At 38.6% G+C, this 26,080-nt stretch overlaps 1 protein-coding gene across 2 annotated transcripts in view; it reads right to left on the reverse strand.

The window, feature by feature from the left end:
• The window catches only part of ATP6V1C1 (ATPase H+ transporting V1 subunit C1), a 43,468-nt gene extending 20,856 nt beyond the window's left edge, over positions 1-22,612 (reverse strand). For both annotated transcript variants that reach the window (XM_082719336.1, XM_082719337.1), the window contains exons 1-4: positions 22,405-22,612; positions 6,777-6,947; positions 5,728-5,795; positions 207-292 (exon numbers count right to left, since the gene is read on the reverse strand). In XM_082719336.1, coding sequence (XP_082575462.1) covers positions 207-292; positions 5,728-5,795; positions 6,777-6,908 — 286 coding nt within the window. In that variant the 5' untranslated portion in view covers positions 6,909-6,947; positions 22,405-22,612. The remainder of the gene's footprint in view (positions 1-206; positions 293-5,727; positions 5,796-6,776; positions 6,948-22,404) is intronic.
• Positions 22,613-26,080: the final 3,468 nt, after the last annotated feature.

Here is a 26,080-nt window from a genome sequence, read left to right on the forward strand (position 1 = left end):
CCTCTCCGACTACTTGTGATTTCTCTCTGTCAAATAAATAAATAAATAAATCTTTAAAAAAAAAAAAAACAACCCTTCCACATTCAAATGAAAAAAATAAAAAATGCAGAGTCAAAGAAACCCTCAACAACTATTCCCTGTTTTTGTAGCTAAATCATTCATTCACCTCATGTAAGTCAGTATCAAATCCTGAAATATTAGCTTACCTCCATTGGCCAACAGATTCTCTTGAACTTTATCTTTACTATCCTCTAATACATCAGCCATGTACTGAGCCACTTTTTTAACCACCCTTGGGAAGGGAAAGAAAAAAAAAATCAACAACCATTTTCAGGAAAAAGACCTAAATTCCATGCTATACAATGAACATACCTCATATACACATGAATCTGACTATGTATGTTCCCATTATACCTATCTGTATAATACAGAACAAATGAGTCATAACTTCTATAAAAAGGTTTTAAGGATAAAAGGGACAAAGATCAACTGAGCAACTGTAGAATTTTAAAGAGACTACATGCAGTATATTTATTAAGTCTAGAAAGAAAGTAATAACAAACTAGTGAGAAAAATACATTATATGACAAAAATGGGTCCCTGAATCTGACTGCAAGGACCAACAACAAAGGACGGTGGCTGGGAGCTAGCATTCACCACATAACGTATTTTCACTTAGGACAAAAGAGATCTGACAAGCAACAGAATACAAGCAACAGTAATGATGAGCTGCTGTATTATTTATTCATTATTTATTGAGCATCTACTATGTGCAAGGAACAATGTTAATGCCCTACTACTGAGGCACCTAGATATCTCCTTGTCAATCTCTTCATTTTATGTAAGTAAAGATGCCAAGATATAAAGAAAACGAATGACTTAATCAAAAAAAGTCACAAAGTTACAAAACCAAGCTAATGGCAGAGCTGGGAGTAGAAACATGCTGTCTGGACTTTGGTGTTCTTTCTCCAGTTCCATGTCTGCCTCTAGCCCTGGTATATACCCATGATATGTCTCATATGTAGGAGACATATGGGATACAAAAAAGTAAACAAGACAAAAAACAAACAAAAAAAACACACAAACACACACATAAAACCCCCCACTAGTTTCATACTGCTTAAATCAAAATGGAGAGATACCAAAAGACACAAATGACTAAATACAAAGCAATCTATGGTTAAGTGCCAGCTGAGAATACCAGATTATAGAGAGAGAAGCATAAAGGAAAAAGGGACCACTTCCAACTACTGTAATCAAGAAAAGCATAATGACTCATGAGCAGGGCAATGAAGGACAGGAATGGTTTTGAAAAGGTGATCAGATGGGAAGAAAGTATATTTTTGCTGAAGGGCATCCTCTGAGTCAAGATCAGGAGGAGAAGAAAAGAAAAGGCATTCAGAGGATGACAAGGGATCCAGAACTGCCCCGAGTGCTGTGCTGAGAAGGAAAGTTAGGCTGGCAAGGAAGCCTGGAGCCGGACTGCAGATAGCTAGCCTCTGATGTCAGACTTTAGAAAAAAGTGTCACATGGTCAAAACAGGGCTTTAATCTGAGGACCACAAGTTCAGTGGCAGGGAGGGTAGACAAATTAAACTCCTGCAAGGGAAAGAGCATCCTTGTGGCTCAGTCAGTTGAGCATCCAACTCTTGGTTTCAGTTGAGGTCATGGTCTCATGGGTCCTGGGGAAGAGTCCTGTGTCTGGCTCCGTGCTCAATGGGGGGTCTGCTTGAGAGTCTCTCCCTCTGCCCCTCCCCTAACTAGCACACATGCGCCCTCACTCCCTCTCAAATAAATAAATCTTTAGGGGGAAAAAAGAGAAAAGAAAAAGAAACTCCTGTAACATAAACCAATAAGGGCCAGAAAAAATCTTATGCTAAATGAACTCAAATCTAATCAAGTACAACTACAGAAAAAATTATGTAAGCTGCTAAATCTCCAACACATTCAACTTGGGATTTGTACATACACTTGGCTGTGTCTCCAAAATTCATTTATCCCGTTAGAGAAGACAAGCAATTATTCCCATGTAATTTCACAAGCATCTTTTAAACAGAACCATTTGCTATGAACATGCAAAAATGGTCATATGTTTACCACAGAAATAGTTCAGAGTGTAGAAATGCCTTGTGTCAAATTTATAAACTGAGTGTGTAATTCAGAACGTCCCAATTTCCCTGTGCATCTCTACAAGAGTATCTATGTCAAAGTACACATGGTCACCTTGAAAACTGCTCTGATGATTAGATTACTTGATAAGTAAAAACTGTAATTTACTCCACGTATCACAGTGTTCAGACTTTAAAAACTGGAGCATTTAAGTCATTTAGCTACCATCTATCAATTTTACCAAGGTCTAACAACTACAGGATTTTTAAATTCCTCATACGTTTCAGAAAAACTGACAAAGACAAGATTGCATAACAGTGCAGAAAAGAAAAGCGGACAAACTGCATAGGTATCTTTTAATTCCACAACCAAATGAACTACATTTAACCTAAAAACTTTCCAGATTCCTTCCCTAAAAAATGTGAGCAAATCTTACACTCTATTCAGGACATTGCAATGATGACTTAAAGACCTACAGCACCACTGAGGTGATTAATAAGGATCCAAATAATGACGTTCTCAGGGACCTCCCTTCCTCAGTGTGATGAGGGGATGGGAATGTAGGGAAGCTCATCAGCTCAGAGATGACAACTACAAAGGGTTCCCCAAACTTTTCTCAACTAAAAATGTCGCATCAAGAAACCAAGAATGTTCATACCATCAATTATTTTCACATTTGCCCTACAATGAACGCATGGACTCACTAACTGCAAAGTTACTTTTTTATTCATCCTTTCACTCATTCTTCTTGCCAAGTCCCTTGTCTTATTTAAGGCTTTTATAATAATATGTAATATATTATAATATCTCCTGCTTAATCCACTGTATACCTGTCTCCTAACTAGCTTTTTTGCCTCTGATATTAAAGACCATCAGTACATCTTTAGGTCTACTTACTTACTACACACTGCTATGTTCAAAGGTCTCTTTGCAACATCAGCCTCTATTACCCAGAGACCTGGCATTATGGTGGTTCTATCAGAAAAGCCTAAGAGCAAACATAGGAAACCCTTCCAAGCAGACTCAAGAATAAGTTCCCTTAGAGCGCCAGTCAAATATACATTTCTAAGACTCTCCAAAATTCCGTATCTTACAAAATTGTACTTATTTACTCAACCCCTAAGTATTTAAATGCTCCATATCCCAAGAGTCAAAGGGATTGCAGACAAAGGCCAATCAATCAAAATGCAAAAAGTGATCAAGGATCCTATTTCCATCTTCAGTTGAAATAAAGATCAAGTAGGTATCAGGAGTGACTAAAACTGTAGTTTAGAAAAACTCTTTTATTATAACTGAATTTTAAAGACAAGAGTATCACTCCTGTCTCAATACAAGAGTATCACTCTTGTCTTTAAAATAAATGGCATAACATTTTATTGGGACAAAGACTTAAAACTGTTAGGATGCCAATACTCCCCAAACTGACCTACAGATTCAACACAATCTCCATCAAAATTCCATCTGACTTCTTCCCAATAATTTGACATGATCGTAAAATTCATGTGAAAATGAAAGGAGTTTAAGAACAGCCTTTAGGGGCACCTGGGTGGCTCAGTTGGTTAAGCAACTGCCTTCAGCTCAGGTCATGATCCTGGAGTCCTGGGATCGAGTCCCACATTGGGCTCCCAGCTCTGTGGAGAGTCTGCTTCTCCCTCTGAACTTCTCCCTCTCATGCTCACTCTCTCTCTCAAATAAATAAAATATATATTTAAAAACAAAAAAAAGAACAGCCTTTAAAGGGCGCCTGGGTGGCTCAGTGGGTTAAAGCCTCTGCCTTCAGCTCAGGTCATGATCCCAGGGGCCTGGGATCGAGTCCTGCATCGGGCTCTCTGCTCAGCAGGGAGCCTGCTTCTCCATCTCTCTCTGCCTGCCTCTCTGCCTACTTGTAATCTTTGTCAAATAAATAAATAAAATCTTTAAAAAAAAAAAAGAACAGCCTTTAAGAACAGTTCTTAACAGAAGTTAAGAACAGTTTAAGGAAAACAGAGAATTCATACTTCCTGATTTCAAAACTTACTACAAAACTGCAATAATAAAGAAATGTGGTGCTGGCATAAAGACAGAAATAAGGATTAGAAAGAAATGTAGGGGTGCCTGGGTGGCTCAGTGAGTTAAAGCCTCTGCTTTCAGCTCAGGTCATGATCCCAGGGTCCTGGGTTCGAGCCCCACATCAGGCTCTCTGCTCAGCAGGGAGCCTGCTTCCTCCTCTCTCCCTGCCTGCCTCTCTGCCTACTTGTGATCTCTGTCTGTCAAATAAATAAATAAAATCTTAAAAAAATATTTATACACAAATATTCATACCAGCATTAATCTTATTAGCCAAAAAATGGACATAAACAACCTAAATGTCCACCAACTGATAAATGGATTAATAAAATACGGTATGTCTGTACAATGGAATATCCTTTGGTAGTAAAAAGAATTATCGATACATGCTACAATATGGGTAAACCCTAAAACACTATGCCAAGGAAAAGAAGCCAGTCATAAGAGACCACATATTGTATGATTCCATTTATATGAAATGTCCAGAATAAGCAAATCTTATACATATCTCAGAAAATAAAATAGCAGGGACGCCTGGGTGGCTCAGTGGGTTAAAGCCTCTGCCTTTGGCTCAGGTCATGATCCCAGGATCCTGGGATCAAGCCCCGCATCGAGCTCTCTGCTCCGTGGAGAGCCTGCTTCCTCCTCTCTCTCTGCCTGCCTCTCTGCCTAATTGTGATCTCTCTCTGTCAAATAAATAAATAAAATGTTAAAAATATATATATCTTAAAAAGAAAAAAGAAAAGAAAATAGCAGACAGGGAATAAGGGGGACAAGAAACAGGAGGTTTGTGATGGTGGCAGTGGGAGAGTGATGAAAATGTACTGTACTGACTGTGGCAATAGCTGCACAACTCTTTGACTTTAACTAAAAATCACTGTATGGGGGCGCCTGGGTGGCTCAGTGGGTTAAAGCCTCTGCCTTTAGCTCAGGTCATGATCTCAGGGTCCTGGGATCAAGCCCCACATCTCTGCACAGCGGGGAGCCTGCTTTCTCCTTCTGCCTGCCTCTCTGCCTACTTATGATCTCTGTCTGTCAAGTAAATAAAATCTTAAAAAAAAAAATCACTGTACACTGTACATGTGAATTGCATGGCATATATCTCAGTATTAATATTAAAAAGACAGTCACCATTTTCATACTTCAAACAGCTGTATTTTATTGTACATAAATTGTACCTTCATGGGGTGTGTGGGTGGCTCAGTCAGTTAAGCCTCTGCCTTCAGCTCAGCTCATGATCCCAGGGTCCTGGGATCAAGACCAACACTGGGCTCTTTGTTCAGCAAGGGAGCCTGCTTCTCCCTCTCCCTCTGCCCCTGCTACTGGGTGCATGCTCTCTCTCTTTCTCTCAAATAAATAAGATCTTTAAAATAAAAAATTTTAAAAAGAATCTCCATTAAAAAAAAAAAAAAACTATACCTTCATAAAGAAGATTTACAAAGAAAAAAAAGTCCTTATTTTCTAAAACTATTCCAATAAGCGAAGTTTTACATGTGATAATAAACCCAATGTCCAGGTAGCCTGATAACAGTGACCTTTATGTGGCTCCAGTCTACACATACAAGTACATTACCCTTCTACAAAGGCATCCAGTTTAGCCAGTTCATCCGACAAACCAACCAAGACATCCAGTGTGCCAACCTAGAAGGGAAATATACCATTTTACTACCCAGGTTTCATTCCCCCACCTTTTGTTTTACAAGGCGATACAACATCTTGATTTAGAGACTACAAACCTTAAGTTTTCCATATTTTAATTTCATAATGTGCAAGTGTGGTTAAAAAATGTTTGTCAGATGTTTCAAAGCTATTTATATGTATAAGATAATCCTCTAATTCATGGGTACAACCACTATTTAAGATGTGCAGTTCCATAATGGGAGGCCTATGCCTCTGCCTGTACTGCCCAGTGACAAGTGACTCACCTGAGGTCATGGTTACAACAGCAGCACTTAAATAGGGGTCCATGACTATCTGTGTCCCAAAGGAACTTATAACTCCCCAAATATTAAGAATTAGCAGTTTTAAGTATTTCTTAAATGAATATGGTGTATAAACTGGCAGGGGCGCTAAGTTAACCTGCTAAGTTAACCAGCAAAATAAAAATATGATTTTTTCCATTCTGTAAAATTACTGAGAGCCTGCTTCCCTTTGAGGCTGTTAGGTTACAGACCTTCTAGAAATGTTAAATAACTAGGTGAGATTTGCCAAGTATGATTAAAGAGGTTAAATGTTAAAACACATTATTGAATATTTTATGAATTCAATTAACAAAACATTGGCTTCGCTATGAAATTTAATATATATTACTAAGACTGTTCACTTCTGAAGATCATATTTGTAAATGTATCAAATATTTTCATAAGATTTCGCATCACAATTACAATTTAGAAAAGCACAGAAGTCTTAAAAAATGTCCTCTCATTTTGATAGTTTGCTTCTAAAATCTCAATCTCCTCATTATTTAAAAACTGAAGATCAAAGAGACAAGTTTTCAATTATACCAACAGCTAGAAATGAGCTTTTTTTTTTAAGGAACCCAGATATCTAATTTCTTTTCAAAGGTAAGCAGAGAGCTCTTTGTGATGAACGCAAATGCTATTCTGCACCATGCAGTTTTACCTTTAAGTCAGGAATGTTAAACTTTGAAGCAAGAGCAAGATTGTTGTTCTTTGTAGTTGCCGCATGCAGTTTCTCCCAAGTTTGCTGACATGTCTTCTCTCCAGGAGCAGATATAAGCCAGAACTCAGTCATATTTGTTACCAAGTATTTTTTCCAAAACCAAGAGTGACTCTGAAAGACAAAACAAAAAATACCTTTAATACCATTTGTTTCTAAAGTATTTCAGAGTCACAGGATAAGATAAATATTAACCTGTTTCAAAATTAATCCAACACTGGCAGATGATCCCAAGCAAAGTCAAATTTACTTACCTGGAAGTAAATCCACATATATGGTAGAGGGGGATTGATTTATGATACTAGAAAAAAAAAATGACAGACTTTACACATGAAATATCTAATTTTTTTAAAATTACAGAACATCTAAAATGGGAATTACTCAAAGAAGTGAAACTGAAAATACCAGCTAGAACAGTTTCATTACACTAAAGAAGTAGAATAGTCACAAATTTATAGGTTTATCTTAAAACTTTTAAGATGTAAAACCAAATCAGGAAATTTAAAAACATGCGTAAGTTTTACCTTTGAGAAGGTAACTCAAGGTAGGTAACTCCTTTGAGAAGGAATTGAATCACTGCATTTGAACAGTACCCACTAAATAAATTTATCACATCTGGCTTAGCAACTCCTACCAAGTTAACAAAATGGTTGTTAAATTTAATCCATATTCAACCTAAAGGAACCTCTTCAAATCCCTGGCATATACTTAGTAGCCATCAAACATTTATAAATTTGCAAAAAAAAAATCTTGCAATTGCCTCACACATAAAAAATACGATGGGGGGGTGGGGGGTGGAGTGAGAGGCTGTGGATCCCCTTCCAAAAACTCCATTAAGACACAACGAACCCTCGGGTGCCTGAGTGGCTTAGTCAGTTAAGCTTTTGCCTTCGGCTCAGGTCATGATCTCAGGGTCCTTGGATCAAGTCCCACACTGGGCTTCCTGCTCAGCAGAGAAGTGGCCTCTCCCTCAACCTGTTGCTCCCCCTGCTTGTGCTCTCTGTCAAATAAATAAATTAATTAAATCTTAAAAAAAATAAAGACACAACCACCCTCTTCTACAACTTCCCTCCCTTCCTCACTCCCTCACACAGAAAAATAGAAGTCTAGAGCCAAATCTATTCAGAATCTAAGTAGGTAAAGTACCAAACTCCTAAAAATGAAAATGTTACCATATCATTATTTCCACTTTAATATGTCTTCATTAGAACCACCATAAACTTTCCGACTACCAGTGATTGTTGACGCTCTCCTGAATAGAAAATAACTACCTTACAACACTGTCCTGGTAAAAAAATCATATGATTGTGGAAAGACTCTATACATTTAAATTTCCTTTAAAATGTAAAGTATTACAGCTAATCATAATGGACTTTATCAATTTCATAGTTTCACTCAACCTATTTTTAGATTTATAACTGAAGTAATCCCATGCAATTATTATACAACTGAAAGTGCATTCTATATATTTCTCTTTTTCCAATTTCTGTATCTATTATATACCAGGTGCTATTGTAAATGTTTTATACATTATTATCTCGATCTTCCCAACACCTCTGTGATACGTATCATCCTCCCCACTTACAGTTAAGAAATTCAGACAGGTTAAACTGGTATAAATATAGATGGTGGTATTACTATCTGAAATTTTACTCTAAAATGATATTTCCAACATTAATGATAAAGATGCATTTAAGAGCTACACTCTATCAAATGATCAACAAAATAAACACAAGACTTGTGATGGCAAGCCCTGAAAAAGCATTTGGTCTGGCCAGAAAACAGTACAGATTAACTGGCCATCCATGGAAGGAAGCCACACAGAGCACCAACTTCTAAAGAAGCCATCCAGAGGTAAGCTTTGACTTGAAAACAAAACCATCACTAGAATACCTGAGAAACTTCAAATGTTAAATTTTAAAGCTATAAAATACCATTTTACCCATATTCTTTTCCAACTTAAATTTTTCATTCAACCTGTTTTCTGGGATTATTCATGGTGATCCATATATTGTAGTTCATTCATTTTAAGAGCTATAAGGTATTTTATGAATAACCTAAAATTTATTATACATTTACATTATACATGTAAATTATTATACATTATACAATTATACATTTTATGAATAACCTAAAATTTATTATACAGTTACATTTTACTTTTTTGGCTATTATAAACAATTTGCAGTGAACAGCCTTGTGCATGTCTGTTTTTGTGAAAGAGTTTCTCCAGAACAGAGAGAAGTAAAACAGCTGAATTGAGTATGATAATATGGTAGACCGTCTTCAAATATGGAGCTGACAAGTCTTTCCATGCTTCAATACAATGTGACTGCCACTCCTCCCGTCAAAAGGTGGATTCTATTTCTCCTCACCTACAATCTGGGCTGGTCTTGTGACTTGCTCTGACCAACAAAACTCAAGGAAGCCATACTATGTGAGTTGAGGACCCAGGCCTCAAGAGGCCTTGCAACTTCCACTTCTGTTTCTTGGAAGGTCCCCAGATCACCATGGAAGGAAGCATGTAGTCTGGTCTATGGGAAAATAAGAGGCCACATGGCAAAGAACCAGCAATACTAGGGCTGACAACCAGCATACACTGTGAAACAGCTGAGTTTCTTGAAACTTCCAGCATAGTGAATGTTCCAGCTGAATGCAGCCCTATCAAGCCCAAATGAAATAATCAGAAAAAGCATTGAGAAAAACCAAAGAATCAGGGGAAATAAAAAATCACTATTTTAAGCCACTGAAGTTTGGGGTGGTTTGTTACATAACCTGAGATAATGGACAAAACCATCATCAACTTTGCTGGGTACTGTCAAACCGTTCTCTGAAGCAGTTACCAACTGAAGTTTCCACACAACAGTATACACTGTTCATAAATAGATATTTACAGGGAAATAAAGAAACATGTAAAGGAGAAAGGTACATCAGCTATGTATTTAAGATTTCTTTAAAAAAATATCTGGGGCAAATATGGCAAAATGTTAATACCTGTTAAAAATCTGAGTAATGGATACATGGATGTCTGCTGATGTGAAATAGTTGAGTTTTTCTAAATACTTGAAATATTTCAAAATTAAGCATTTTAACTGTTATAAGAACATAATTACCTTATGATAAAATAAAACAATACCTAGCAAATTTATAAAAATTAAATTTTATTAAACTTTCAAATGGAATATCCAGAAGAATAAAGTAGTCTTAGTGCTATGTTAATCCTCTGACCACAATTTTCTGTTTTAATACTAGTAGATGCTTTCTAACCCTGTTTATGTTATGACCAGGCATAATAATATACTGAGCAAAAACCTTTTTGATGTTCTGGAATTTTTAAAAAATATTTTAGGGTCGACATATTCACCAACTCTAATCACATAAGATTGTAAGGTAAGAGCTTGGGCTACACCTATATTAACTACAGGACCCATTTCAGTTAAGTTGCTTTTTAAATTAAATTCCTGATGAAATGTTGTGGGTCAATCTCCTGCTTTCCTGTCATTGCCTAATCCTGTCCTCTACTGCCTAAAATCCTGGGTCACCTCACTTAAGCTGCTCCAAACCTTGCTATCTTTTCACTTGTCTTTGGCCACTTCAGCATTGGCTTTTCCCTATCTCCTCCATCTAATATTCTCACACTGATCAAATCTAGCTTTTTTAGCCCAAACACCAATTACAGGACTACCTTGAATTTTAAAATTCTTGATTGATTAGAAAATCCAATAACATCTTTCAACCTCTTTTAATAATTCAGATCTTCTCCATAACAGTAATTTTTGGAAATCTGAGGTTTTATTGTAATTATTTATACAAATGATTCAGTTAAATTATATCTGATGACATTTTATACGTCCTCTCCCCTCGAAATGCAGGTGATTAAATTCTTCTTGAGATTTTAAAATTATCCAAACTGCAGCTTCTTCAAAGACTGTAATAATATGAGCTATTACAGTAGATGTCACTATCATACCATTTAGAGTACTAGAAAATCTCTTTCATCCAATAGGTTTCCAAGTATTTCAAGGAAAAAAAAAAAAAAGAACCCCATTTATTTATAAATACCTGTCCTGCCCTATTTCACTGAGCTTTTATCAGGATCAAATGAAATAATGTCATGATAATTCTAAGCCAAAGTAGAGTCCAGTATTGTCTAGGAAAGGGGTACCTGAGTTTGAGCCCCAACTGAGATTACTAAAGAAAAAAAGAAAGAAAAAAAACACGTTAACAAAATGTCTAGGGAACTTACAGAAAGTATTCTAATTCCATTTTTCTTTTTTTTTTTTTATTTTTTATTTATTTATTTGACAGAGAAAGAGAGATCACAAGTAGGCAGAGAGGCAGGCAGAGAAAGAGGAGGGAGCAGGCAGAGAGCCCGATGCGGGGCTCGATCCCAGGACCCTGAGATCATGACCGGAGTCGAAGGCAGAGGCTTAACCCACTAAGCCACCCAGGCGCCCTCTAATTCCATTTTTCAACTAGAGCCCTCTCTGGGGTCTTTCTGGCAATGGGGAGGAAGAGGTGTTCTCTGTTTGGTACTGTTATACACATCTCCTATACTATCTCGTTTAATTTTCAAGACAGCCCTACGAGCTAGGCAATAATACTTGGAGAGGTTACTAATTTACCAAGGTTACACAAGTGGCAAATGGGGTTCAAATCTCACTATGTTTGACTGTAAAGTCTATGTTCTTTCTATTGTGTCATGCTAGAAGAAAATGTTCTGCACTCAGACCCAACTGAGCTCTCCTATTTGGAGAGATCCACTTGTAACCTTAAACCCCTTCGTCCTGTTTCCTTCCAGGCTCCCAGCAGCCTGTAGGTCCAAGGAATTCTGCTAGATAAAGGGACCTGATTTGAGCTTCCTTTCCCTTTTTGTTTCAGCAGGATCATCACAATTTCAAAAACAGCAACACCTAGCATCCCAAACTATCCTAGCTGCTCGAAGAAACAATATCTCCAAACAGAAAAGGAAAGTAAAATAAAATAAAATAAAATAAAATATTCAAAAGACCTAGAGATAGAATTTAAATTAAATTTAAAAAGAGACCTGGATTTCAGAAAGAAAAAGTCACAAACTCTGAAGTCCATAATAGTTACAATCTTAACTTTATCCATTCTCATTAGTTTCCTCATCTGTGGAATACTACAAATCTCTTCACACAGCTGCTGGAAGGAGTCAACAAAATGATGAATATAAGAAATGCCCATGAAAACAGCATCAGTAAGTCTCTTGCAAAATCCTCTTTTCTCTGTTTCTGATCAATGTCCACTGTTATCCTGTGGACACAAGTCACATAAAAAATTTCTCCTTGCATGCCTGGATGGTTCAGTGGGTTAAGCCTCTGCCTTCGGCTCAGGTCATGATCTTGCAGTCCTGGGATCGAGCCCTGCATCAGGCTCTCTGCTCAGCAGGGAGCCTACTTCTCCCTCTCTCTCTGCCTGCTTCTCTGCTTACTTGTGATCTCTCTCTATATATCAAATAAATAAATAAAATCTTTAAAAAAATTTCTACTTGAGGGGCACCTGGCTGGTTCACTTGGTAGAGATGTGACACTACATCTTGGGGTCACTGAGTTCAAGTCCCAAGCTGAGTGTAGAGTTTACTTAATCTAAAAAAAAAAAAAAAAAAAAAAAAAACTTGAAATTTAAGAAACTTTAGGCTTAGTTCCAAATAAAATTTATCTTTGCAGACAAATATACATACATGCTTTTTAGATCAGCAAATGAAATCCATATTGCTAAACACCTTTCCCCTTTTATCTCAGCTGCATGGAAACAGTCAAAACTGGGTGTCCACTGGTTATCTTCTCATCACAACCTAGACACTTCCACCTCCTCTGTATGCTCCAAATGACTTCTGTTTTCAATCCTAATAATTTCCCTTTATGTCACTGAATATACTGGAAGTCAGGCATATATACAAACTGTATGTTAAACAAAAGAGAAAATTAAAAGGCTCTCCAATCAAATATTGAGCTCCTCAAGACTAAGATCTAGGTCTAAGTCCTTCTGCTCTATGTAGGTATAAATGTGTGTATACAGGGTGCCTGGGTGGCTCAGTCAGTTAAGCGTCTGACTCTTGATTTCAGCTCAGGTCATGATCTCAGTGTCGTGGGATCAAGCCCTGCAATGGGCTCCACGCTCAGCTGGGAGTCCACTTTTCTTTCTCTACCCCAAATTCTGCTCGCATGTTCTCTCTTGAAAATAATGTTTCCTAATCTTTAAAAAAAAAAAAAAAGTTTTTTAAATGTGTGTATATTTTTCTCTTAAAGATGTTACCTATACTCAAGGGAATTCTAGGCTAGATGCGAAACATTCTCCCCAAATTTTTATCTCCAGCCAGGCCCTCCATTGCCTCGAGAGTTATACCCAACAAGCCTCCTCAACTAAGTACAAAATGTCTCCACTTGGATGTCTCAAAAGCACCTAAAACCCAACATTTCTAGTCAAAACTCATAATCTTTTCCCCCAAACCATGTCCTAATCCAGTGTTCCCTGAGTCAGTCAGGTGTACCCCTGCAACACTGGACAATTAGAATTATCAAATGTCATCAAGGTAACAGCCAATACCTATTGCCCACTTCCTATTTACTAGCACTAGTCAAAATCCTCCATACATATGAACTCATTTCAAACAAGCTTATCAGACAGGTAGTAGTTAAAAATGAAGAAACAAAGGCACAGAAAGTGCCTTATACATTAGGAGATAAATCATATAATATGTATCGTGATTTGCTAAGATGGTATCATATCATTAAATGCTAAGAATGAAATGTATTTTATGTTTTCATAGCACCTTCTTTTTAGTATTTCCCTGAGGAACACTTTTTATTAATATCTTTCTTCCAAATAAATTGCCCCTTCGGGTAGGTGGTAGTTTTTGCTCACAACTCAGTATCCTCCGTACCTAGCACAGAGGTCAGTATGTAGAACCTCAAAAAGTATCTGGCAAATACTCTCTTTTTTTAAAGATTTTATTTTTCTGAGAGAGAAAGTGTGCACACATGCACTCATGAGTGGGGGGAGGGGCAGAGAGAGAGGGACAAGCAGACACCCCGAAAAGCAGGGAGACCTACACAGGGCTTGATCTCGAGCCCTGAGACCATGACCAGAGCCAAAGTCAGATGCTTAAATGACTGAGCCATGTAGGAGCCCCTGAATATTCTTGAATGAATAAATCACTATGTGGATTAAATGAGATAACACAGTTCAAGTACCTGGTTTGTCACTGGTTAACTCCCTTCACTTCTCTGGTATTTTTAAAAATCAACTTTATTGAAATATACTTCATATACAATAAAATGCACTCATCACAAAGGTACTGTTTAATGAGCTGACAAACGTACATGCTTGTGTAGCCACCACTGCAACCATGATGAAAAACATTTCTGTGATCCCAAAGCCTTTCCTTACACCCAGTCCCAGTCAATTCCTATTGCACTGCCAGCCTGGACAGATGGTGATCTGCTGTCATGCTACAGTTTTGACTGTCTAGAAACCGTTGCAAATAGAAAATATATATTCTTTGCATCTGACTCCTTTTGCTCATAAATCTTTGACGTTAATCCATGTTATACGATGAGTAGAAGTACACCGTTTCATTGCTTATACTTCATAACATGAATGTACTACAGTTTGCTTATTTATTTGTCTCGTGATGGACCCTTGGACTGTCTCTGGTTTGGGGCCTTTCACAATAGAGGTGCTATGAACATTGCATTACAAAGCTTCCTTTGAAAATGGATTTTCACTTTTCTTGGATAAACATCAAGAAATGGAATTCCTGAGTTGAATAATTAGCATATATTTAACTTCATAAGAAGCTGCCAAACTGTTTTCCAAAGTAGATACGTTAACAAAGTATGCAAGTTCCAGCTGTTACACGGGCTCACCAACATTTACTGCTGTGAAGCTCAATTCTGCTAATTTACCAATTTCTTCTTTTATAAAAATGCTGTGGTTTAAGAAAAATTTGCCTACTCTACAGCTTGAACCACACTGAGTTTCTTGAATCTATGTTTAGTTTTCATCAAATTTGAAAAAATTTCATCCATTATCATTTTCAGGTTATTTTTTAGCTTCTCTTTCCCTTCTTTTGAGACAAAATTCACATGTAAAACTACCCAATACTGTCGCACAGGTCAAAAAACTTCTATCCTTTTTTTCAGTTGCTTTTCTAGGCTTCAGTTTGGGTACCTTCTGGCTCCCTCCTCTAGATTGCTGAATTCGTCTTTACAGTATTCTGCTATTGGTCTCACAAAGTGAATTTTTCACTTTAGGTGTATTTTTCAGCTTTTTAAGTTCCATTTTTTCTTGTAAAGTAGGCTTCAAAGCAGGGCTTGACTGTAGTAATACTGTGAGCACAACAAAAATGTATTTCTTTGGTAATAAGGGGACAATTGTTCACTTTTATTTAAAAAAAAAAAAGAACAGATAGAGCTTGAATAAATGCCCCACACATTCCTACGTGTTATTAATTTAGAAATATATAGCATGGTTACATGACGGATAAAATATAAATTCATTTTAAAGCATTACAAAGACATAATTTGCCAATATTAATGCTAGTTCTATAGTACAGAAATGATTTTTGCTCTGTGGTACTGAGAAACATACATTAACCCACTTTTTCGAATGCTTTCTATGGCAGGTTATAAACTTAAAATGTGAAAAGCAGTATGAAATATGGAATCAGGTACAGAACAAAACAAAATCTGAGTGAACTCTTGCTGTGCTCAAGAAACGCAAATTCTTATTTAATTTTTGAAGGACAGAACACAGAGGATTTTAAATACCCTACATAAACATAGCAGGTGGCTTTGTGACCACAGTGTACAGAGTTCTGATTCATTGCCAAAACATCCCCTTGAAAACTTTTTGCAGCTCTAAAAATATTGGTAATAGGCTTAACAACTCACATAAATGTACACTCCTAGTTTGTTTTTCTTGGAAGTAAGACTCAAATCTGCCTGTCCTCACTGTCATCACGACTAGTGTATTTGTCTTAGTTTTTCTGCCTTACCTTCACAATCTTCCTGACCTCTAACAACCTTGACCTCAGGCCTGCCTGCCTTTAGTTCTCTTCCTCCTTGCCTCTGCTCAGACAGTCCATTTTGCACAAAACTTCTCTTCTTGTCTAAACCAACTCAAACTTCCCTTAACAAAAAGATTTTCCCAACTAAGCCTAACCATGTACTAAATCCACTATTATAATCCCAAACTAGTATATTCCCCTCAGTATGGTCCCTCCAACCCATTTAAACCCATGTAATTAACCACATTAAATAAAGCAGACACCTATTTGGTGTTTTGTCTCACATCTCTTGTTGAGTGTAACTGTTTTCAGGGTCATATCATTCATGTCACCAAATGTTGTGGGTGCTTAAGTTTTCAGAACTGTGATAGGATCTAAGAAGCAAAACAAATGAAATGCACTGCCTCTCTTGAAGGAACTTACAATCATGTACACACAGGTCTATATGAGCAGATATGTCTGTGTGAGCCATTAGAGGTAGGAGGAAAACTCAAGTGACAAGACAAAAAAGAAAAATCAGGCAGGATACATTGGAAGGGTGCCTGAGTGGCTCAGTCTATTAAGTATCTAACTCTTGATCTCAGCTCAGGTCATGAGCTCGGGGCACGTAGATCAAGCCCCGAGTCAGGCTCCGAGTCAGGCTCCACGCTCAGGGCAAAGCCTGATTGCGATTCTCTCCCTCTCCCCCAACCCTGCCCCGCTGCTTGTGTACATCCACACTTTTTCTCTAATAATCAATAAAATCTTAAAAAAAGAAAAATACATTGGAGCAAAAGAGAAACACAAAAGAAAAAGAAAAAGGAAAACCTGGGTAAAGCTCTGAGATAGTTTATTTACTGTGCCAACCCACTATTGGGAATTTGAAGGCTGTAGATTATTTTCCTACCATAACTGATGTCAATATAAAAAAACAGTAAAGCAGTAACTATCATAACAACATAAAGGATTAGGATAATAAGGTCAAAGAGAGACCTGCTGTCATGTCTTCTTGAAGGTGTGACCCTGACCCAACACAGTGGCAACCAGAGAAAACAGTACAGCACCCCAGAAGTGTTCCAATACTTAACTGATTTCAATGCTTTCAACAAACCAATAGTCTCTGAAATGCAACCACTTTCCACAGTAAATAAAATTTCTCAACAACTTAAGACTGAAGGCTGTTTACATGCAAAACAACCTCCTTTTCAGTCCTTGAAAATACCAAGTTTACTAAGTGGCCTATTGTTTACAACAAGTGCAAGAGGATACACCTCAGATGTCAGCGAAATATCACACAGCTTTCCAACTGTGACACATCAACCTTTAAGAGAATTCATCAGTGCAAAAGATTTACCACCATCCATTCATTTTTTTAAAAAGTGCCACATCCTACCCCAGAAACTGTTAACACCATAAAAATAAAAAGTAAGAACAACTGTTTCCTCTTCAAATGTTGAAATTCTACCCTTCAAAACAGAAGCATTGTAATTGAGATTGTGGGAAGGGTTTACTGGTAATAAAACTTGTTTAAAAGTTTCCAATAACTAAAAGGGGAATTTTTCCTTTCAAGGAGTAGTCTCATGATTCATACAGAAAAAAACTTAGAAATTGTCAGAACATATACCTTCTTCAAATAAATCTTAATCTCTTTTTGTTTCCAACTGCAATATTTAAAATTGCTCTATAATCCCATTACAGATTACCTGAATTTCATGCCAAAAATACAACTAAAGATAGAAGACAATTTTATCTTTAACAGACATATTTTATAAACTACCATCTTTTTTGGTATGAGCAAATACCATGAGCAAGAGCAAGGGAGCACATGAGCAGGGGAGCAGTGGGGAGGGGGTGGGGGCAAGCCAGGCAGAGGGAGAGAATCTCAAGCTGACTCCCAGCTGAAAGCAGAACCCAAAGCAGGACTCAATCCCAAGACCTACCAGATCACGACCTGAGCTGAAATCAAGAGTTGGAAGCTTAACTGACTGAGCCACCCAGGTGCCCCTAAACTACTGTGTTCTTATATCACAGTTGGCTAAAAATAAATTTGTAAAAGCCAAGCCTTAACTTTTACATAAATATCACTTATAAAAACTGAAATGTTGGGGGGTGGGGTGTGGATTGTGTTTGGGCATGTTAGGGAAAATTTCTTGCAATTTCTGGTAAAGGTAGGTCAATTGGTAGACATGGCAGGAGGACACTGTATACCTATTACTGAAAGTAATCATCAGGACCTTCTGAGCTCCCAAAGACTTCCTCTCTGCCAGAGGCAACTCAGCAATGACCCAAGGAACAAACAATTCCTTCCATGAGAGGGGAATCCCTGAATCTACACTCATGGCTCCCAAAGTGTTACTTCCCTTTCATTTTGGGCTGGTATTTTGTAACACTGATTGGACCACAATACCACATTCCACCAGAAGGTGCTTTTATCTCTAACACAATGTAGCCTGAAACTCACCAAGTTACAGACTTTCAAGTTAGTTTTTCCCAATTCATCACTCCAGTAAGCTTGAGATTCCGTTTGATAGCGACAACCACTTACTAAATCAGTTACTATGTGATAAGCACGTCAATATGCTATGCAATTTTGCATTTAACTTCTTCAAAGATGTTTTTATCACCCCCAGCTGTAGATGGAAGAACAGTTAATGAAATCATCTGTCCAAGATCACATGACTAGAGACTATACATATTTTACAGCTAGTTTATTAAAATACTATTCTTAACTTCTATACCCTCAACATCTAACAGAGTATCTGTCCCTTAACAAGCACTCAAATTTCTGTCCAACAAACAAATGGTGGCACCACATGCAAGTGTTTCATAACCAAATGGTACATCTCTCCTCCAGGAGAAATGTATGGGAACATTTTAGGTTGTCCCAACGTGGAAGCTACTAACTGCATTTAGTGGATGGGGACCAAACAACAGACCATCCTGTCCAAAATGCCAGTAACACCCGTACAGAAATATTAAGCTATAGCCTGGTTCATAAAGAAAACCTTCATGGTAAAGTTAATCCACCTGCTAATCAGCTTAATTTACAAATAACTTCCTATTCACTGATAGCTTGCTTCCAATATCTTTAAAACTACACCAGTTTTTTTTTTTTAAACACCATTTTTTGCACCTACCGGGCATTTTATTTTCAAATATACACACACCCCCATTTTAGACAAAGAGCTAATGCTCTTTTACCCACGGATGTAACCAAAGCACTTCTCTTCCACAGCTCACCTGGCTCCTTTTGGAACTCAAAGTGTACAGCAGATTTACACTGTGATATAAGATTAGACGTAGATTACCACTAGAAAATAACTGTGCTTCATTATCAAGAACAAAGTTTGAAATTTCTTGTTCCAAGGCTCACTCGTGTCAATAAGAAATTTTAGAATGTCATGGGTCCTGACCCGAGCTATCTTTCCAAGGTCACTGTATTAATAGTTTCTATTTCTACTACGTCTTAAAAGAGTTGTTGAAATGGGAATCTAACATGAATTAGTTTACATCTGAAATAGCATATAATTCCACATCCAGAGGGTGAAAAAGATTTACTTCTGCAGACAGATCAAAATATACACAAGAACAAAATTTAACTAGGAGATACTAAGTCAAAACTGTAGCTACCCCTAAACAGACTCAAATTCAATAGGAAGATGCTTTGGAACTGGTGGACTACAAGGAGATCCCTCTGCAAAGGTTTATTTTGGCATTCCAGTTTTGCTCTTTGGCCAATGGAATTATTTCACAAGTTATGGAAATAATCACAGAATAGTATTTTTGAAGCCCTAAATTCTTTTTGGTTGTAAAAGCCAATGTCAATGAGGTTCCCTAAAACTGATATGCCAAAAATTAAAAACAAGCATCTCCTGCTCAGTTCTAAAAGCAGAATTACACTACCTACCTACCTCTCAGCATTTGCTTCTGTCAGATCCCGACTACTGTTTCTTTAGATTTTATCTAGTCCCTGCAAGAGACACCAAAAGAGAAAAAGATCCAGGAGTTCAGAGACACAACCCCAAGGCTCGGTCTTCGTCACCACTCGAGACTTGCTTGCTGCCAAAGAACTGTGATTGACAACCTGAGCACAGTGAGCTCCACTCTGCAGCTCTTTATCTCCTCCAGTGCAACTGTAAATTGACTAGCTTGACCCAAGCTTACAGAAAAGCAGTTTTGAAAGCAATGACCACCAATGCCAAATCCCCTGAAGGTGTCCTACAAGAAAAAGTTCACCAAAAGTGCTAATGTGCTGAATCAGGAAATTCACCCTCTCTAGATACGGCTGTGGTTAAGTATTATGTAGGTAATCAGCAGGAAAAGTACACCAGCAGTCAGCACCCTGTGAAAGTTCTGCCAGACTGAGACAAATCTGTTTCTAGTTCCAAGGGTCTGGAAAGGTTCCTATCTATAAAATGAAATGCATTTTCATCTACTCTCTCTCAAAGACCTGTCAGGACAAAATAAACATGAAAGGTAACTGAGTCTACCCTGTTACTACTATTCAATAACAGGTATTCTGGAGGAGTAACATTACCAAAGGGTAAGTCTGGAAGGCCAAAACAGATTTTGGCAAAGGAACCTTCAGTCAACCCCCAAATGATCCAGCCTCCCCTGTCCTCAGGACTGCTTAGGGGGTAGTTATAACTACCTTCAGTGAAGGATCAAAATAGAATCTAATCATTCTTTCCCTTCCCAACTCCTTAGCTCCTCTAAAAGTGAATATGGTTAAACCTTCTCCTTAATTCCTTGGTGGAAAGAGAAATTCCACCTTCAAATCCTTCCGTGGCTCTCCATTTCCTATGGGAGGAAACTACTAACTTGCCTTACCATCTCTTGGAATTACAACAATGTCCTCCTGAAGTGGTTTTCCCTCATTCAGTTTTGCGACCTCCACATTCTCACTAAATGTTATTTTTAAAAACCACATCTAACTCACTCTACTGCCTATCATCTTCACTGGCTTTCCTTTGCTTTTAGGATAAAAAGTCCTGCTGGGCCCAATCCCAGCCTTCCCCAACCTGCCTCTCTCACGCATTTCTCTCCGGATTCGACCCTGCTAGTCCTCTTACTTTTCAAAAGTTTTATTCTTCTTCACATCTCAGGGTACTGACATATGCTGTTCCTTCTGTTTTGAACGTTTTTTACTCACACTTTCACACCCTTTTTAGCCTCTTTTCAGATGTCAGTTTGAAAGTCATATGCTCCAAAAAGCCTCCTATGAACTTCCCCTAAAGGCCATGTCCCTTACAAACTCTTTCACACCACTGTTATTCCTCCCAAACACATTTCACACTTGCATAATTATTAAGACCCATCTTCTCCACTCGACTGGAAACTCTATGAGTGTTTTCTAAACCTTCTAAACCTTCCTACCAGCATAGTACTTGGTATATATCTCAATATATATCAGTAGAATGAATGAGTAAATATTAAAAAGTCTTCAGTATCTGACCCCACTTTATTTCTCACTTCTCTGAAATTCAAAATCACCACAAACCTGGACTCCCCTAGAACCACTCTTTCATTGCATCTTCAGGCGTTCAAACCCTGCCTAGACGGCTTTCCTGCCTAGAGAGTTCTCATTTCTCTCCACCTGTTCAAATCCCACTGGCTTGCAGAGATCCAACCCCCGTTGCCTTTCCTCCAGGATATTTCCTGATAGTGTCAGTTCATACTTCTGTCCCTGCTCCACAATTCCAAAGCACTTAGCAATTTTTTTGATAATTACATACAGCCTCATTGTACTTCAATGTGTCATGTGTGTGTGACTTATCTCCCCAACATCGGTTCGAACTCCTAAGGCTGGACTGTTTACAGCCCCGTTCCTGCACTCCCAGAGTAGTGCTAAGTACTGAGTTCTCGCTGAAACATTTGATTTTTCCCTATCATACCAGAATTTTCCTCTGAAAAAGAGTATCTGCTTCTCTTTACCCGTTTCTCAGGTGATTCAATTTGCTTTACGTGATTCCCCCCTCAAGTTCCTTTCCAGGGGTTTCTTGCCTATCTTTCCTCCATCTAATAAAAACAGTTTGAGTTCTCTGGATTCTTATTCTTACCCCTGCCTACAAAGGCCCTGCATCCTCTGGGAGAGTCCCCTGCCTGTAGTGAAGGGTTGCTAGGCCCTTTAAACTGCCATCTCCCTACTCACAAGCGCGTATGCCCAGTGAAGACTCTTGAGCTCGCTGTGACCTCACACACACAACCCCAGATCCTCATCTGGGCCACTCTGTCGCTTTTCATCCCTCTAAATCAAGGGGCGTGGATTCGCTCCCCTCACCCCTTCCAAGGAGAAATGTCCCAGACCCGCAGTGTTTCTCCTTCCTGTCTCGGCTATTCAGTACCCCCTAGGGCCATTTCTTTTTCCCTTCTTCCTCTTCCTTAGAAACAGAACCCACGGCCAAGGTTTCAACGAACCAACGCCGAGAAACCCCACACAACGATGCAGCCAGCTCCAACGCCACAGCCTCTGCCCCTGCACCCACCCCCATCCCTCCCAGACGGCGACCGCAGCGCAAGGTTCGGCCTGGCCATCCGGGGTAACCATCGCTCACTGACCCAGGAAGGTGTCAAACGACGAAGTGGCTGCACTAACAGGTACGGAGGCGGTCAGCCTTGCAGACGTTAACGGCTCAGCGCTCCATCCCTGCCGGACCTAAGCTCCGGCCTCCCGGCTTTCCCGACCCCAGCGCCTACGGAGCAAGTCACGTGCCAGCCGGAGCAGTCAGCTGACCGCAGCGCGCGCCGCTTCGCCTACGCGCGCGCCACTGCGCAGCCGCAGCTGCCGTCGCAGCGGCGACCTCCCCGGAGGGGCGGGGCCGGGAGGTCCTCCCGGGAGCCCGGGAGACCCGGGAAAGTTGGCGGAGGTGGTTCCGGGATGGGTGCGCTTTGCCGCCTCTGCTAGTGTCCTGACGCCGTCAGGTCCGCCTCTTGTGGACGTCATCGCCACCATCCCTAACGTTATCCCACTTTTTCGGGTTTCTGTGGGTCAGACTTTGTCTCCAGCCCCCTACACAGGCTGCTCCACTCGGGGTTTTCTCCAGGCAGTCCTGTTTTCGGAGTAGTACCCTTCACAGTTTACTTTAGCTGATTCACATTTTCCTTCCAGTCCATTCCAGTTAATTCCGTAAATGTTCGTGGAACATACTGTGCACTAGGCATTCCGCTAATTTTTTTTAGGATTTATCTACCAGAGCGAATCACTCCTTGCCATGAGAGGGCACGTTATCTACTTCAGGAGTGTGTGTGGCGCGTGATGACCATCATAATAGTTGAAACCATATTACATAATGAGAAACCAAAAAAGGTTTCAGAACAAGGGTATGGACGGGGGAAAAACATGTTCTTTGGGAGAAGGAGGTAGCAAGCCGCTCTTCTGAACCCTGCATATTTCATTGGCTTGGGAAAATAAGGGGGTATTATTCTAATTTAGAACACAGTTTTAGAAATGGTGGGGAACTTTGGAATTTTCTAATTTAGTCCTTTTAGATTTACAGATGAGGAAAGTGAAGAACCAGAGGTCACAGAGCTGTTTAGCACAAAAGCATAAACATGCCTCCTTGTTGATCCTCGTTCTACTACTATCTGTGTGACCTCAGGCCTCTAAAGTTCAGTTTCTTCCCCTGTGAAATGGTGGTAATGATACACACCTTTTAGAGGTATTCTGAGGATTGAAGAAGTATGCATTTACCACCGTAGCTGGCACACAGAAAACACCCAGTAAATGATCACCAGGATTACTGTACATTACGGGACCCAGGTTTTCTGAGCTATCTCATACCTTTCCTGCTCCTGTGTCCCTGTAGAAATTCACCCCAAAATTTCTTAAAACCTCAGTATTAAATTGTACAAAGTAACAGCAAACAAGACTATCCACAACCTGATTTTTTTTTTTTTGCTTGCTTGCTTTTTTTTTTTTTTTTTTAACCAATTCTGAATGAAGTTCAAGCAATTCTGACAACCAGTTCTATAACACAGCTTTGGAAACTTGTCAGGAATTCCAAAAGCTTTATCTGTGATCACAAAAATGGGCCTAAAGGCAGTATTTTGTTGGTACTGTACTGTCCAATAAAATTTTCGTCCATGATAGAAGTGTTATTCTGTGCTATGGATATGGTGGTATCCTTACGTGGCTACTGAGCCCTTGAAATGTGGTTAGTGTGACCAAAACTGAATTTTAAATTTTATTTCACTTTAATGAAATTTAATTACACACGGAAGGTTAGTAGTAACTGCTTTAGATAGTGCAATTTTAGGGTCTGCATTTGAAATCTTTTGGGGTTTTTTGTTTGTTTGTGGCCCTGAAGCAGAATTCGCATCTCAGTTTTTTAAATTTTAAATTCACGTGCATCCACTTCTGACCTCCTGACACTTTCCAGTGTTTTAAATACCATGCTATGCTTAAGAGACAGTGTAATATGGTCAGCTCTAACTATTACTAGATCTAGCATATCCCATTCCAAAATTAGCAAGCATATTTAATATAAGCAGGGTATGATTGCTTTCTAATGGCTTCTAATAGCAAGAGAATGTGTTTTACAGAAAGAGAAGAAGCTCACTTTTCTATACGGTACATAGGAGCATGCTAAGTTTGTTGTGTGTATAGCAGACATGCCATACTTTTCACTCCATTTCCAACTATCCATATACTCCCCACCGGGAAGTACCTTTTAAGCTTAAAGTCTCCAAAAAACTACATAAAGAACATCTATTTTTCCTCACAATTTCTTCAAGGGAAAAAGATAAGTGTTTTTATTAAACAAAGTGGGGAAAGTATTTGAAACTAACAGCACAATAGAAATCAAAATCACTTCGCCCTCCTATAATATTAAAAATATCTTGAAAGTTGGTACTGGTATTCTCCTGGGAAAGGAGATGTTCTTGCTTAGGAAAACACTTTGATAAACCAGCAAAATGGAAGATAAACAGAGCTTGGGTAAATGGAGACAAACCAAGACATAACTAAACTAGTTTCCGGATTGGAAAGAAACAGAATTGGAGTGAAGAGGTGGGAGGAAAGCATAGGGAAGTGAAGGGAAGAGAGAAGAGAAAGGAAGCAACATGGTAAAGGGCTTCCAAAAACAGGATTGCTGAGAACACCATTTGAGATTGCTGGCATGTAAATCTTCTGCCATCTGCCCCAATTTTTGATAAAGTCTAAGTTCAAATGCTTCATATAAGCTTTTACTTTGTCGAAATTTCTGCCATCAAGTTACATTACATAAAGAGCTCAAACAAATGAAAAACAACAATCAGTAAGATCCCAAAACACAAACGAAGAAAGACACAAACAATTAGGAAAAGAAGAAACCACTGGCTAAAACATATAGGAAAATATTCACACTTACTAGGGTTCAAATATATATATAAGACAAGGGTGCCTGGGTGCAGTTGGTTGAGTGCCCAACTCCTGGTTTCAGCTCAGGTCATGATCTCCATCTCCTGAGATTGAGCCCTATGTGGAGCTCTGAGCTCAGCATGGAGTCTACTTAGAGTTTCTCTCTCCCTCTCCTTATGCCCTTCCCTTCTACGCACTCATGTGCTCATGCACTTTCTCTCTCAATAAATGTCTTTAATATATATATATATGACAATATAAGTATCTACAAAAATATTTATAAAGGAGAACCTTTATTAGCAAAGATAGAAATATATACATAATAGCCAATGCTGCTGAAAACGCTGTGAGATAGACTCATACTGCTAGCGGAAATGTAAACTGGTACAACTTTTACAGTCAGTAATTTGACCTAATTTGAAGGTGAAAGTTTAAAAATGTTCATTTATTTGCTCTACATTAGGTTGGAAGTAGTTCACAAGATAGTAAAATATTTATGCAAAATATGTACATTATATCATAAAGTCTTATTTTCACCAACAACAACATCAATTGAAGACTTAGTCGAAGACCTAAGTCCCCTATGAAGGTGAAGTGTTGAACATGGTTTGAGGTTTACATTTTGAATGTTTCAAGTTTAATATTCATAATTAATGAATAGAAGACACTAAACCAGTGGTTCTCAATCAGAGGATATTTGGCCATATCTGGAGACATTTTTGCTTGTCACAACCTGTGAGGAAAGGGATATTACAGGTATTTAGAAACTAGGAATGTTGCTAAACATCCTACAGTGTACAGAACAAGCCCCACAGCAAAGAATTATCTAATCCAAAGTGTCAATAGTGCTAAGGAGTGAGAACACTGGTACTAGACCCATGATATTCTCAGATTCCA

This window comes from Mustela nivalis (assembly GCF_964662115.1).
Source record: "Mustela nivalis genome assembly, chromosome: 2".
In the NCBI taxonomy this organism is placed as follows: Eukaryota; Metazoa; Chordata; class Mammalia; order Carnivora; family Mustelidae; genus Mustela; species Mustela nivalis.